The 15,458-nt window shown below is 34.6% G+C and overlaps 1 protein-coding gene across 2 annotated transcripts in view; it reads left to right on the forward strand.

Moving 5' to 3' along the window:
• LOC107507429 (S-adenosyl-L-methionine-dependent tRNA 4-demethylwyosine synthase TYW1) overlaps positions 1–15,458 on the forward strand; it is a 182,541-nt gene that overhangs the window by 16,243 nt on the left and 150,840 nt on the right. For both annotated transcript variants that reach the window (XM_016138517.2, XM_016138518.2), the window contains exon 7: positions 10,773–10,895. In XM_016138517.2, coding sequence (XP_015994003.2) covers positions 10,773–10,895 — 123 coding nt within the window. The remainder of the gene's footprint in view (positions 1–10,772; positions 10,896–15,458) is intronic.

Consider the following 15,458-nt stretch of genomic DNA (forward strand, 5'->3'; position numbering starts at 1 on the left):
AACTGATATCATGTGGTTTTCAGTTTTGTCTGGCTTATTTCCCTTAGCATGGTTATCTCGAAGTCCAGCCACATTGTTGCAAATGCCAGTATAGCTTCTTATATAGCTTTTTCTTATAGCCAGGAATAGTCCATTGTATATATGAACCATATCTTCTTTATCCAATCATCTATCATAGATCACTTCAGTTGCTTTCATGTTTTGGCCATCATGAATAATGCTGCAATGACCATTGGAGTACATATATCTTTACAGATAAATTCAAATTTTTGGATATTAGGCCCTTCTTAGACACATTGCTTCCAAATATATTTTCCCTTTCAGATGGTCATCTCTCCTTGTCAATGGTTTCTTTGCTGTGCTGAAGCTTTTTAGTTTTTTGTAGTCCCATTTATTTATTTTTGCTTTTACATCCCTTGTCTTTGAGGTCAAATTCGTAAAATCCTCTTTAAGTCCAAGGTCCTTGAGTTTAGTTCCCATGTTTTCTTTTATGCAAGTTGTTGTTTCAGGTCTTATATTAAGGTCCTTAATCCATTTTGAGTTAATTTTGGTGTGTGGTGATAGACAACAATCTAATTTCATTCTTTTGTAGGTGGCGTTCCAGTTTTCCCATCACCGTTTATTGAAGAGGCTTTCCTTTTTCCATTGTATGTTTTCGTCTCTTTTGTTGAAAATTATTTGCCCACATCAATAGGGGTTTACATCTGGCCTCTCAGTTCTCTTCCACTGGTCTGTTTGTTTTTCTGTCAGTACTATGCCATTTTGATTATTGTTGCTTTGTCGTATAATTTGAAGTTGGGCAGAGTGACTCCTCCAGTCTTGTTCTTTTTTCTCAGGTTGGCCCTGGCTATTTGAGGTCTTTTGTGCTTCCATACAAATCCGATGATTTTTTGTTCTGTTTCTTTAAAAAATGCTGTTGAGATTTTGATGGGGATTGCATTAAATCTGTGTAATGGTTTAGGTAATAAGGTCATTTTAACTATGTTGAGTCTTCCAATCCAAGAACACAGAATATCTTTCCACTTTTTTGTATCTTCTTCGATTTCTTTTAATAGAGTCTTACAGTTTTCATTATATAGGTCCTTCACATGTTTTGTTACATTTATTCCTAGGTATTTTATTCTTTTTCTTGCAATTGCAAAAGGAATTTTTTTTTCCAGTTCTTTTTCTGACACTTCATTATTAGAGTATAGGAATGCTATGGATTTTTGAACATTGATCTTGTATTCAGAAACTTTACTGTATTTGCTTATTGTTTTTAGCAGTGTTTCTATATAGAGAATCATGTCATCTGTAAAGAGTGACAGTCTGACTTCTTCGTTTCCTATTTGGATGCCTTTTATTTCTTTCTCTTGCCTGATTGCACTTCCTAGGACCTCCAATGTTATATTGAATAACAGTAGTAATAGTGAACAGCCTTGTCTTGTTCTTGATCTTAGAGGAAAGTTTTTCACCATTAAGTATAATGTTGGCTGAGGGTTTGTCATATATGGCCTTCATTATGTTGAGATTCTTTCCTTTTATACCTATTTAATTAAGTGTTTTGATCATAAATGGATGCTGTATCTTGTAAAAGGCTTTTTCTGCGTCTATTGATATATGATTCTTATTCTTTATTTTGTTTATGCGGTGTATCACATTAATCAATTTGCATATGTTAACCATCCCTGTGTCCCTGGGTTGAAGCCCACTTGATCATAGTGTATAATCTTAATATGTTATTATATTCAGTTCGCTATTGTCTTATTTAGGATTTTTGCAACTGTGTTCATGAGAGAGATTGGTCTGTAGTTTTCATTTTTTGTGTTATCTTTTCAAGGTTTTGGTATCAGAGTAATACTGGCCTCATAAAATGAGTTAGGTAGTATTGCCTCCTCTTCGATTTTTTGGAAGAGTTTGAGGAGATTAGGTATTAAATCTTCTTTGAACGTTTGGTGAAACCATCTGGTCCTGGACTTTTACTTTTTGGTAGGTTTTTGATGATTGTTTCAATTTCCATACTGCTGATTGGTCTATTTAGATTTTCCAGTCCTTCTTGATTCAGTCTAGGAGGGTTGTATATTTCTCAGTACTTGTCCATTTCTTCTAGATTATTAAATTTGGTGTTCCATGCTTTTTCATAGTACTCTTGTATGATCCTTTATATTTCTGTGGTATCTGTCCTAACTTCTCTTTCATCCCTAATTTCGTTTGTGTTTCTTTTTCTTTTTCTTTTTTACAGCAGAAAAGCTTTATTAGAAGGGAAATTATACTTCCAGATGTGGAAGCGGGCCTGAGGAAGAGAAGCATGGCTCAAAAGGCTTCTTTTTTTTCTTCAGTAAGTCTAGCCAGTGGTTTGCCAGTTTTATTAAACTTCTCAGAGGACCAGCTGTTTTTTTCCCTACGGTTTTTATTTTGTTCTCAATTTTATTTAATTCTGCTCTAATTTTGATTATTTCATTTTGCTGATTTAGGTTTCATATGTTCTTTTTCTGGTTTTTGAAGATGAAACGTTAGGTGGTTTATTTGGGCTCGTTTTTGTTTGTTGAAATAGGCCTGTAATGATAGGAACTTTCCTTTTATTACTGCTTTTACTGTGTCCTAAAAGTTTTGATATGTTGTACTATCATTATCATTCATTTCTATGTTTTTGATCTCGTTTTTTACTTCTTCTTTGACCCAGTTTTTCTTCAGTAGTGTGTTGTTTAATCTCCATGTATTTGTTGTTCTTCCTGCTTTCTTTTTATAGTTGATCTCTAGCTTCAAAACATTATGCTCAGAGAATGGTATGATTTCAACCCTTCTACATTTGTTGAGGCTGTTTCTGTGTCCCAGTATGTGGTCAATCCTTGAGAATGTCTGTGTGCACTAGAGAAAAATGTAGAAGCAGCTGTTTTGAGATGAAAGGCTCTGTAAATATCAGTTATGCCCATTTGGTCTAATGTGTCATTGAAGGATGTTATTTCCTTATTGATTTTCTGTTTGGATGATCTGTCCATATGTGACAGTGGGGTATTTAGGTCCTGTATTAAGATAGTGTTTTGGTCTGTTTCTCCCTTTAGCTCTGTTAGTAATTGCTTTACATATTTCAGGGCTCCCTGATTGGGAGCATAGATATTAATAAGTGTTATGTCTTCTTGGTGCATGATTCCCTTTATCATTATGAAGTGTCCCTCAGTATCTTTCTTTACCTTTTTTATTTTGAAGCCGATTTTGTCTGATATTAGTATTGCTACTCTCATGTTTCTCTGAATGCCATTTGCTTGAAATATCATTTTCCACCCTTTCGCTTTGAGTCTATATTTGTCATTAGACTGAGATGTGTCTCCTGGAGGCGGCATTTGGTTTGATTGTTTTTTTCGTTCCGTGAGTTCAATTCATTTACATTTAAAGGTGGTAATTGAAATATTGGTGAGTTAATTCATTTACATTTAAAGGTGGTTATTGAAATATAAGGTCTTTTTATAGTCATTTTATCTTTTGCTTTTTGGTAGCTCAGTGTTTCCATTGTTTCCCTGTCCTTGCATTTCTATGAGCAATTTTAATTTAGTTGGGTTTTGTGGATTTTCCCTCTGGTCCTTCTTGTTTTATGTTATGTACTTCATTTCTGAATCTTTGGTGTGTGATTACCTTTAAGAATAAGTAAAGGATAGTTGTATGTAATAGTCCATTTTCTTCTGCATGTGTCTTATCTCTATTCATTTTCACAAATTCAGATCTTTGAAGCCTCCCATTTTCTGTTGTTATTGTCTCAAATCATCCATATGTATGGTGAACGTATATTTCTATCTTGCAATAGCAATTCTCTTCTTACCATTTAAGCTTATAATACTGTGTTCTTGATAAGGGTTGCATTGCTATGCTTCTGTCTGCCTGCTAGTCTCCTTATATAGTTATATGTGTGTGTGTATGTATATGTGTATGTATATGTGTGTGTGTGTGTGTGTGTGTGTGTGTGTGTGTGTGTTTTATCATTTTGTTTCAGGTGTGCTGACCCCTTTTAGCATTTCCTGTAATGCAGGCCTTAGTGGAGAATTCCCTCAACTTTTCTATGTCTGGAAAGGTCTTTATTTCTCCTTCATATCTAAAGGAGAGTTTTGCTGGATACATTATTCTTGGCTGGTAATTCCTTTCGTTTAGTAGTTTGAATATTTGGTTCCATTTGTTTTTGCTTGTAAGATTTGTGCTGAGAAGTCTGAAGATAGTCTAATGGGTTTTTCTTTTTAGGTTACAATCTTTTTTTCCCTGACTGCATTGAGAATTCTTTGTGTGACATTAATTTTTGATTATTTTAATATACTGTGCTTGGAGAAGGCCTTTTTGGGTTGAGATAATTGAATGTTTTGTTAGCGTTTTGAATTTGAAGCTCCAGCTCATTCCTTCAATTTGGGAAATTCTCTTCCACTGTTTGCCTGAATATGCTCTCTGATCCTTTCTCCTTTTCTTCTCCTTCTGAAATACCTATTATGTCACATTTCCTGATGCTGTCAGCTAGTTCTTGTATTTCTGTTTCATTATTTTTCATTCTATGGTCTCTTCTTCCTTCTGAATTATTTCTAGATTTTTTTATTTGATATCAGTGATCCTTTTCTCAATTTGGTTATCTTTATTTCCTAAGCTTACTATTTCATTCTTCACCCATTTTAGTGTGTTCTTCGGTTCCAGAAGTTCTGTTTGGTTCTTTTTCAGGGTTTCAGTTTACTTGCTAAAAACTCATTCTGCTGGTTTAATTTTTTTTCTCAACTCCTGGAATTGTTGATATGAGTTATTTTGGATCTCATTGAGTTTTTTCAGAAGTACAATCCAGAGTTCTCTGTCATTTAAGTTGCATATTTCTATGCCTATAAGCTAATTTTCTAGAGATTTTCTCTTTCTTTCTGAGCTGCCTTGTCACCCTGGTGTTTGATGGACTATTTCTCTGCCTGAGCATTAATGGGAGTGCATTCTGCTTTTTTTTTTTTTCTTTTCAGAAGATTTAGGATATAGAGGTCTCTCTTTAGCCTGTTGCTAAGAAGGTGTTTTTCTTTTGATTTCTAGTAGTGGCATCCAAGCCTCTTGGATCCCTGCTTTAAGACTTAATAATGGCTTTTTTTTTCTTCTTATAAATATTCAGTCATGATTGCTACCCTCAGTTTCAGTTCCTGTGTTAATGACAATTTGGTAGTCTTTGCTCACATTCCCCTGAGGCTCTGTGGTGTTCAATCTTGGAGGTTCTGTTCGGCTTGGAGGATAAGGGGTTGGAGCAAGGGAGTGTTCTGGGTTTGTGGGTGGGAGTTGCTGCTAGTCTCCGTGTCTCAGTCTCCTGCTTTGCCCCTCCACACTTAGTTCTCCCTCTGCTCTGGCTCTGCTGGGTGGAGCTCACAGATCCCTCAGGCAGGGCTGTTTGGGGAACTGGCCACAATTTCTCTGTTTCTCTCCTGCTGTAGGGAGCTCTGATTGTGAGAGGCAGCTTCTTCCTCCCAATCTATCCTCCAGACTCCCAGTGTTCTGTCTTCTGGAAGCTCTTAGGCACAGACCACTTGCTCAGATGCGCTTGTGTGCAGATTGTGTGTGTTATTTGTTGAGTTTTAGATGTTTAGCTTGTTGTTATTTCAAAGGGAGAGATCCAGGGACATCTCACTCCACTAAGCTTCTGACCCAGATAATATACTTTGGATGACTTTAATCTATTAAAATTTATTAAGACTTGCCTGGGGCCCGTCTTGATGAACATTCCATGTGTACTTGAGAAGAATGTGTAATCTGTTTTTGAGTGGAGGGTTCTATATGTCAGATAGATCTAATTGGATTATAGTGTAGTCCCTATCCTCCGTTTTCTTATTGATCTATTCAATTTTTCTGTCTATCATTGCATGTGGGGTATTGAAGTTTCCAACTATTACTATAGAACTGTCTTTTTCTTCTGCAGTTCTATCAGTTTTTTCTTTATATGGTTTGGTGTCTGTTAGGTGCATATATGTTTATAATTGTTAAATCTTCTTGACTTAGTGCTTTTATCAATGTATAATGTCCTTTATCTCTTGTAACAATTTTGACTTAAAGTCTGTTTTGTCTGATATTAGTATAGCTGCCCCCAGTCTCTTTTGGTTACTGTTTGCATGGAATATCTTTTTCTGTTTTTGATTTTTAACCTGTTTATATATTTGGATCTAAATTGAGTCTTTTGTAGATATAGAGTTGGTTCCTGTTTTTTTTTTTTTTTTTTTTTTTTAATTCATTTGACCTGTCTCTGCCTTTGATTTGGAGAGTTTAATACATTTTCATTTAAAGTAATTACTAATAAAGACTTACTTTTGTCATTTTATTATGCTTTCCATATCTTACATCTCTTTGTTTCTTAGTTTCTTCATTAGTGCTGTCTTTTATATTTATTGATTTTTTATGATATACCATTTTGATTCCTTTCTCAGTTTCATTTCTGTACATTTTATTTATTTATTTCATTTCTGTACATTTCAAAGTTATGTTTTGGTACTGTTGTCCTTTGGTATCTATAGCGGATTGGTTCCATCACCCCCTGCAGATGCCAGCATCTGTGGATGTTTAAGTCCCTCATATAAAATGATGTAGTATTTGCATATAACCTATGCACATCCTCCTGTGTGTACTTTAAATCATCTCTAAGTTACTTATAATACCTAATACAATGTAAATGCTATATTAATAGTTGTACTGTATTGTTTAGGGAATAGTGACAAAAAGGTTCATATTCAGTACAGACAAACCATCATAAGCCTAGTATATATCAGTAACAATGTAACTTTTTTTTTTTTTTTTTAATATTGTTCTGTGAATGTAGAAGCTGCAGGATATGAAGGACCATATGTAGTTACTCTGGGGGTTGTAGTTAACTTCTTTCTCTTATAACACTTGATTAGAATTAATGCCACCTCAACATACAAAAATTGTGCTCCTGTTCAGCTCTGTACCTTCCCCTCTGTGTTGTTGTCGTTACACATTACAACTTTATACATGGTGTGTCCATTGACATGGATATATAGTTGTTTTATGCCTTTGTCTTTTACATAATACAAATAAAAAAAGAGAAGTTACAAATCAAAAATACAATAATATTGGCTTTTGTATTTACCTATGTAGCTGTCTGTACCTCTGTTCTTTCTTCACATAGCTTTGAGTCATTGTCAGATGTCCTTTTCATTTCTGCCGGAAAGATTCTCTTTAGCATTTTTGTAGGCAGGTCTTCTGATGATGCATTCCTTCAGTTTTTGTTTATCTGAGAATGTCTCCATTTCTTGATTAGTTTTGAAGGACAGCTTTGCTGAATATAGAATCCTTGGTTGATAGGGTTTTCCTTGGTTGACAGGTGTTTTGTTTTTTGTTTTTGTTTGTTTGTTTGTTTGTTTGTTTTGGTCCACTGCCTTCTGGCCTCAGAGAGTCTTGATGAAAAATTAGCTGTTATTCTTATCTTTTTGAAACTCCTTTGTATGTTGAGTTGCTTCTCTCTTGCTGCTTTCAAGATTCTCTCTCCATCATTGTCTTGACAGTCTGATCATAATGGGTCTCAGTTTGGTTCTCTGACTTTATCTTTCTTCAAGTTTATTGAGGTTCTTGGATGTGTAGATTCATGTATTTTATCAAATTTAGGAAGTTTTCAGACATTATTTCTTCTATTGTTTCTGCTCTTTCTCTTCTATCCTTCTAAGACTCTCCCTCTGTATGTGTTGGTATGTTTCATGGTGTCCTATAGGTCCCTTAGACTCTGTTCATTTTTCCTACTGGCCAATTTCAACTAATCTGTTTTCATTCTGCCTACTCAAATCTACCATTGAAACCCTTCAGTGAAATTTTCAGTTCAGGTATACTTTTCAGCTCAAGAACTTCTTTGTGTTTATTTTTTACAATTTTTATTTCTGTCTTCATATTGTTATTTGCTGAGATGTTGTTCTCCTGGTTTCCTTCAGCTCTTTGTACATGATTTTCTTTACCTCTTTGAGCATATTTAAGAAAATTGACTTGAATTCTTTCTCTAGTCCAATGTGTATATTTCCTTAGGGACAGTTTCTGTTAATTTCTCCTGTGAATATGCCATGCTTTTAATTTCTTTGCATGCTTCATTGAAAACTGCACATTTTGAATATTATATGTTACTCTGAAAATCAGATTTTTTCCCCTTCTTATAGTTTAGTTTTATAGTTTGCTGTGGGTTGTAATTGTTTATTTAGTGATTTTTGAAAAACTATTTTTGTAAACATGTGTGTTTCTGAAGTCTGTTTCTTTAGCTAGTGTTCTGCTAGTGTTTTGATATTTTCCTTGAATGCTTTTTAAAAGTTTCCTTTTTCTTACTTCAGTGTTTACTTAATTGTTGTAAGCCTTTGGCTAATTCCCAGCAGTTCTGACAAAGTTAAATCTTTTGGTTTTTGCTAAACTTTTAGGTTTTTCTGTGGGGAAATAGGCCTTTGGAGTTACTTACTTTGCCATTTTTACTGACATCACTATTCTTAACATTTAAAAAATTTAAGTTAAATATTTTAAAAATGAAAAGTAACACTATTGTACACTTAAACTCTCAAGTAGTACTTCTAGGCTTATAATTAAAAATTGTACTTCCTTGCCTCATTCTATCTAATTCTTATTTTCCCAAGGCCACCACTTATAATTCTTTTAGCTTTTTCATCAGAAATTCACCTCTATATTCCTAAAGAATGGGCCCTTCCTTCTATTTCTTGATTTTTAAAAAATTTCAAAATCACACACACAGTATCAGTTCCCTTCCTCTTATTTTCTTATATAGTTGTATCATGCTTTCTGGTTTGACCATTATTCATTGTTTCATTATTGTAACTGTGTACATATTCACATCTGTCATATATACAATATTATTACATTTTCATTCTAATACATTTATTTCCCTTAAGATAAGTGCTATATCTGCTTTTATTTTTCAATAACCATCACTAATTTATTCCAGAACTCTAACAGAACTGAAAATTGTTTTTCAGCATTGTATAGTTTTTATTGAGTTTTTGGAGGCCCTCATGAGTCCTCTTTTGATCCACATTGGCATGGCTGCCCTTCAGCCCTTCATGCAGTTGAAGTCTTGTGTCTTCTATCCAGCTTCACTTTAGCTAGCTTCCTGGGTTGGATTGTCTGATTCTGGTATCTTATATCTTCTTATTTCTTGGTTGTCTTTTGTTTCTTGGAGCATGTTCTCCAGTAGCTCTTTAAGAAAAAGGGTGTTTTGGATGTAAATTTTTAGATTGGTCATGTATGTATGACTTTATCCTACCTTCACAGTTGATTAATGCTTTTGCGAGTATAGAATTCTAGATGAGAGTAATTTTCTTTCAGAAATTGAATGCATTGATCCATTGTCTTTTAGTTAAGAGTATTTATTGCTCTTGGGAACCCCAATTTACTTTGTTTCTGAATTTTTATTATATAATCTTCCTCCACCCCTCCCATAAACCTTCAAACCTCCTAATAAATTTCCTCTAATCATCTATACTTTGTTTTTTTTTCCCCCCTAAGTTTTCTACCTATCTTTCTTGCTTTCTTCTCTTGCACAGTGTTTATTTCTAATTTATCTTTATACCAATGATGCAGCCTTGTGGAGTCCCAGCTTTGACTCTGGTCTTCTGTGTTAGACTCTCCTCCTAGTATTGTTTCCTCAACTTTACCTGCTGTTTCCTTGTCCTGTACAGCAGATACTTTCAGTTCTCTTTCTCACTACCTCCCAAGATTCCCTTTTTAGTTCATATTTGTCCTCTTTGGATTCCTTACCTTTGTGCCAACCCAATGATACATTTAAGATTATACTTTAAAAATATTATATTATTCTGGTTTTGTTATTTCCTACAGGAGAGTCGTTCAGTATAATCCACCCTATTGCTGGGAACAGAAGTCCTATTTAACTCTCATCCACTCTAGTTTGCTCTCTACCCTACTGGTGCTGTTCTTTTCTAGGTCCAAGGGACTTCCTATTGTCAAATCTCGTGGATATGTCTCTGAAAAGTGTTGGACATTGCTGACTCCTTTGAATCACTCTTCTCTTGATTTCATGACATCATTCTTATTGTTATCTTCCTTTTTACTAGGAATCTTCTTTGTTTATCTAACCTCTGCATGTTGAAGTCATTCATGGTGCTAGGTCCTGTTCTTCGTTGATACTTCCTTCCTGGATGATCTTAGATAGTTTCATGGCTTTTCGTATTATCTATATGCCAGTTATTCTTAGGTTTATATTTCTAGCTCTAAGGGTTACTCTGAATTTTGTTCTCATATACGTAATATGTAATTGCCTCTTTAAAATCTCCATGTGGATGTTTAAGGCATCTCATATTTCACAAATGCAAAATGGAGCTCTTCCTTTCCATTCTACCAGCCTGTTTCTTCACATGGAGTTCTCATCTTAGTAAACAACACCACCATCTCAAGTACTTAAAAAAGAAACTTAAGAGCCATGCTTGATTCCTTTCTTTTCTTCATTCCTGCATAAATTACTCACCAAGTCTTGTTGGATCTTTGTCTAAAACAGCAGTTAGGAAACTTTTTCTGTAGAGGGCCAGCTTGTAAATATTTTCAGCCTTTTGGGCCATGTGGTTTCTTTTGCAACTATCAGTTTGCCATTGTATCAAGAAAATAGCTATAGCCCTAGATAATATGTAAATGATGGGCACCTTCAGATTGACTCGAGACTGGCTGGATTTGGCCTATGGGCCACAGTTTACTGGCTAAAAATATTATATATCCATTCGGTGACCTTACAACTTGGGAGGAAGTCATAGATGGTTTACTATTTTGAACAATGTATTTCTGAAGCATTGATGTTCCAGGAGGAGGAGCCCTTTGAGAGCACCAGTGAGGAAGAGCCCGATACTGAGGACCACCAGAGTTTAAGTTCTGTTGTTGATGTTGAAGACCTCGGCAAAATTATGAATCGTGTGAAGAAAGAAAAGGTACTGTAATTTTGGAAAATAGTGAACTTGAATCCTGCAGTTAACATCTAGCATTGTGTATTGGTGTATAGTCCATCCGAGCTCATAATTAGACAGTTATTTCTTTGCCTCCTGTCTTGAATTTTGTACTTTTTTTTGGTTGCCATTTTTACATGAACTTTGTGAAAATCTTCCCCCCTGGTCCTGTGAAAATGAGATTGTAGTAGGATAGGCAGAAGATTTTAGGACAAGAACAGAGGAAAGGCTAGGTAGTAGGATGGACTTCATTCATTGTTGTCACCAAAAATGACAGAATGAACAGCATGAAAAGATTGGTTAGTGTTGAGATTCCAAGTGGAACTGTTGCATAGAGTTGCTTCCCTGTCATAGAGACTAATTGGTATTGGGCTTCGGATAATGGCAGCTTGGTGTTGAGATCAGTATGGGTGGAGGCTCTCAGAATATAGGAAATTTTAGTCTGGGTGCTCATTTTCTCAGTGACTAGATAAATGTGAGAAGGTACAGTGTAGTAAGATTATATGCAGATTCCAATGATCTAAAGTTGAAATAATATGTACAATTATATAAAAATACAAAGTCTCAATTTTTGTGTGAATTTTGGGAAATGAGAACATCCTAAATTAAAAATATATCAAATACATAAGTATTAGAAACAAAAAAAGTAAAACTATGGGACAATCTAGGAAAAACAATGATAAAAACACAAATTCAAGTGAAGGATTCAGTAAAGTAGTGGGATATAGTGAGGTATAAAGTTAAAAAGCCTATGTATTTCCTAATAATAACCAGCTAAAAGCTATAGTGGAAGAGAAGACCTTATTTGCCACAGCCACATAAAAGATAAATAGGCACATGGGAATATATTTAGAATGAAATACCCTAAATCTATGTGAGGAAAACTTTAAAACATTTCTGAAAGATATAAAAGTACCTTGAACAAATGGAAAGGCATCCTGTTTTTAGATATAGTGACTCAATATTGCAAAAATGTCAGTTCTTTTAAGTTAATATATGTCTGATTCAGTTCATTAAAAATTCCAAGGAAGTTTTTTTCTGGAGCTAGACTGGTTGATTCTTGTGGAAAAATAAACATGCAAGAATGATTATGAAGACCTTGGCAAAGTAGTAATGAGAAAGACTAGCTCTATCAGATACTTACTTACTTCAAGGCACCTGTAATTAAAACTGGTACTGGCTCCCGATGAGACAGACAGACTTATATAACAGAATAAAATTTCAGGAATAGATCCAGGAATATATGGGAATTTCATATATGATAAAGGTGGTATCTCTTTTCCCTAGGGAGAAAATATACTTTTAAGATAAGTGATATGTTGACAGCTGGGTGGCTACTTGTGAAAAGATAAAATTGTCTCTCCATTTTATATATGCATCAGAATAAACTCTAATTGGGTTAGAGATCTAAATGTTAAAAATTATGTAAATAATAGAATTAGATGCGTTATTTTATAGCCTGGGGAATGGTTTTCTATATGATTCAAAATCTAGGACAATAAAAGATTGAATTTATCAATGATTTGCATGGCTATAAGCAAAATCAGATGGTAAATAATAAAGTGAGGGAAAATATTTGCCCCTTATTTAGAAGGGGTTAATTTTTGTACTACACAAAGTGCTCTCAAAAATCGAATAAAAAAAACTAAAACCTAATAGAAACAAATGGCAAAACAAATGAATAGGCAAGTCTCAAAAGAAAGCTCTACAAATAGACTTTAAACATGTAGAAAAAATTAAAAATTAAACTTACATTGACATACATTTCTTACCTGTCAAAACAGCAAAAATTCAAAAATTGGGCAACACACACAATTGGTGAGGCTCTGGGGAAATAGACACTCACACCTTCGAATGGGAGTCCAGAATAGTATAAACCATATGGTGGGGCTTTTGGTAGTCTGCCAAATTCACACGCATTTTCCTGTGTTTCAGCAGCCTCGTTATATGAATTTGCCTTGAAGACAAATATTCACAAATACAGGATAGCATCTGCACAAGGTTATGCCTCACAGCATATATAGCAAACAATGGTCAGATATTAATTGAGAAAAACATGATAAATCAACATGATATGATATTGTGCAGCTGTGAAAATTAATAAGGTGTATACATGTACATTAATGTGAACTCCAGATGTTGGATTTGATTTGGAAGCTGATATGAACTTAAGATTTTTTAAAAATGTATATTGTCATGTTACATTTACAAACTTATAATTTAGCTGCATATGTGTATAAACATATTTTATAGCTGTGTTCATGGAAAGGACCTTTTATGTTCTGACATTAACAACCATTTCAATTCAAATGACCTGCAGTTCAGTTCAATTTGGACACTAACTACCTGGAATTAGCGCCAGACTACACAAGTTTAGGGCATAGTCCTGCATAAGACTGTCCTTCGCTTCAGATGGCAGCTGTAAGTCTTGGGAGCCACCTGCACTTCTGATCAACTGGTTATAAATTTGGAAATCTCATGACCCCCTCAGGTTCAGGAATTTGATAGAATTATGGCAGACTCAGAACTCACTGAAAGCGTTATCATTATGATTACATTTTTATTATAAAGGATACAAATTAGAAACAACCAAGTTGAAAAAACACATAGGTCAAATTTTGGGAGTGGAAGGGTGGGGAAGAGATCTAGAATTTCAGTGCTCTCTCTTCATGGAATCTGGGTCCCCCCACCACATCAGTGTATTTACTACCAGAAAGGTTTACTGAGCATTAGCATCCCGATTTTTTATTAGGGTCACGGCACATATGCATGATTGATTAAATCATTGACCACATGATTGAACTTAACCTCCAGCCAACCTCCCTTCCCTGGAGATTCAGCTGGCCTAAGTTGGTTTTCTGGTAACTAGCCCTAACTTGAAGTATCTAGGGGCCCCCTATGTATGAATCACCATATTAGCATAACAAAGACACTTGTGTTATTTGGAAATCCCAAGATTGTTTTAGAGTTCTGTGCTAAAAAGGGGCAGGACATTTGAGGATATTTGAATTGGATATTTTGTTAGATACTAGATTTAAAAATTTTTTCTTCACTATAATAATATAGTTCTGTAAAATCAGGTTCTTTTTTAGGAGATGAATTCTGCAGTATTTTAAGGATGAAGCATCAAGATGTTTATAACACTTTCAAGTGGTTCAGCAAATTTTTATTCTCACACACACACACACACACGTATTATGTATGTATGTGTATGTGTGTGCATGGATGGACGGATAGATAATGTAAGTAAAAGTAGTGAATCTGAGTGAAAGGAATATGGGTCTTCATTGTACCTTTCAACTTTTCTAAGGGTTTGAAATAAAAAATATGAGGGGGAACTACTTCCCCTCATGCTCCCAAAACAAAACAAAGCAAAACCTAGTATCAACTGAATTATAAGATATTTATGATAATGCCATTTGAGAATATCTCCCATTTTTTGATAGTACTAGTTGGTGAATGACTAGTTTTCAATTATATAAAGTCTTAAGAATATATCCCTTGCATAAAATGTGAGGACCCTCTAATTTTACTGTGAGCGGCCCCTCCCCTCCTGTAACAAATGATACTTTAAGGAAATAAATATAACATTAATTTGCCTAATTAAATTTTTTTCACTGTAAATAAACATACCTGTAATAATGAAAATTTAGAAAATAGTCGAAGGGTAAAACCCTACCAGTAATTCTTCCCAGAAGAATCACTATTAGTACGTGGAATATTTATTTAAATTTTGTTTCATATACACCCAAATCTCAACTTTATTATAAAAATATTTGTCATTCTCAGATAGTCTTTATAACCTCATTTAAAAATCTTACAGAAAAATCTTTTTAAAGTAATAAATACTAATATAGGCTGTATTACAACAGGGATTACTTTTGGGAAGTTATCATTAAAAGCTGCTTTATTTTGAGTTTTACTGTCCCTTTAAACCTGCACAGGAAGGAGTACCTTTCTTCTTCCTTAGGATGAAAACTGGCAGACTTTGTGACACTTCTGATCATTTTTGTTAACATAGTATTATAGACACTTTAAAGCACAAAGTCTTCTTTTAAATCTTGCCAACCAGTAAGGTGAAAAATAATAATTCAGTTTTAATTTGCATTTAATTTTGAGTGAGATTGAATGTCAGCCACCTCTTTCTGGAGTTAGACAGATTACAGAATCTGAGGGCACAGTCCCCAAGACTGCCTTCACTTCCAACACCAGTTTCAGGGGCTTCCTAAAAACCACCCTTAAGTTTGATAATTTGCTAGAGAAGTTTGCTAGATAATTTGCTAGAGGATAACTATGTTATCCTCATAGTTGTAGTTTGCTACAGGAGAAGAGTATAGAAACTTAGCCAAAGGAAGAGACACGTAGAACAGGGAAGCATTTATTCGTTGTCATCAGGATGTGTTACCATCCCAGCATTGGTGTGTGACAATACACATGGAATGTTGCCAATCCCAGAAGCTTACTTCAGCTTCTGTGTTCACGAGTTTTATTGGGGCTTTATTGTGTAGGCATGACTGACAGATTAATTGCCCATGTAGCTGCACTCAG

The sequence above is a fragment of the Rousettus aegyptiacus genome, unplaced genomic scaffold (assembly GCF_014176215.1).
Source record: "Rousettus aegyptiacus isolate mRouAeg1 unplaced genomic scaffold, mRouAeg1.p scaffold_m13_p_8, whole genome shotgun sequence".
Classification (NCBI taxonomy): domain Eukaryota; kingdom Metazoa; phylum Chordata; class Mammalia; order Chiroptera; family Pteropodidae; genus Rousettus; species Rousettus aegyptiacus.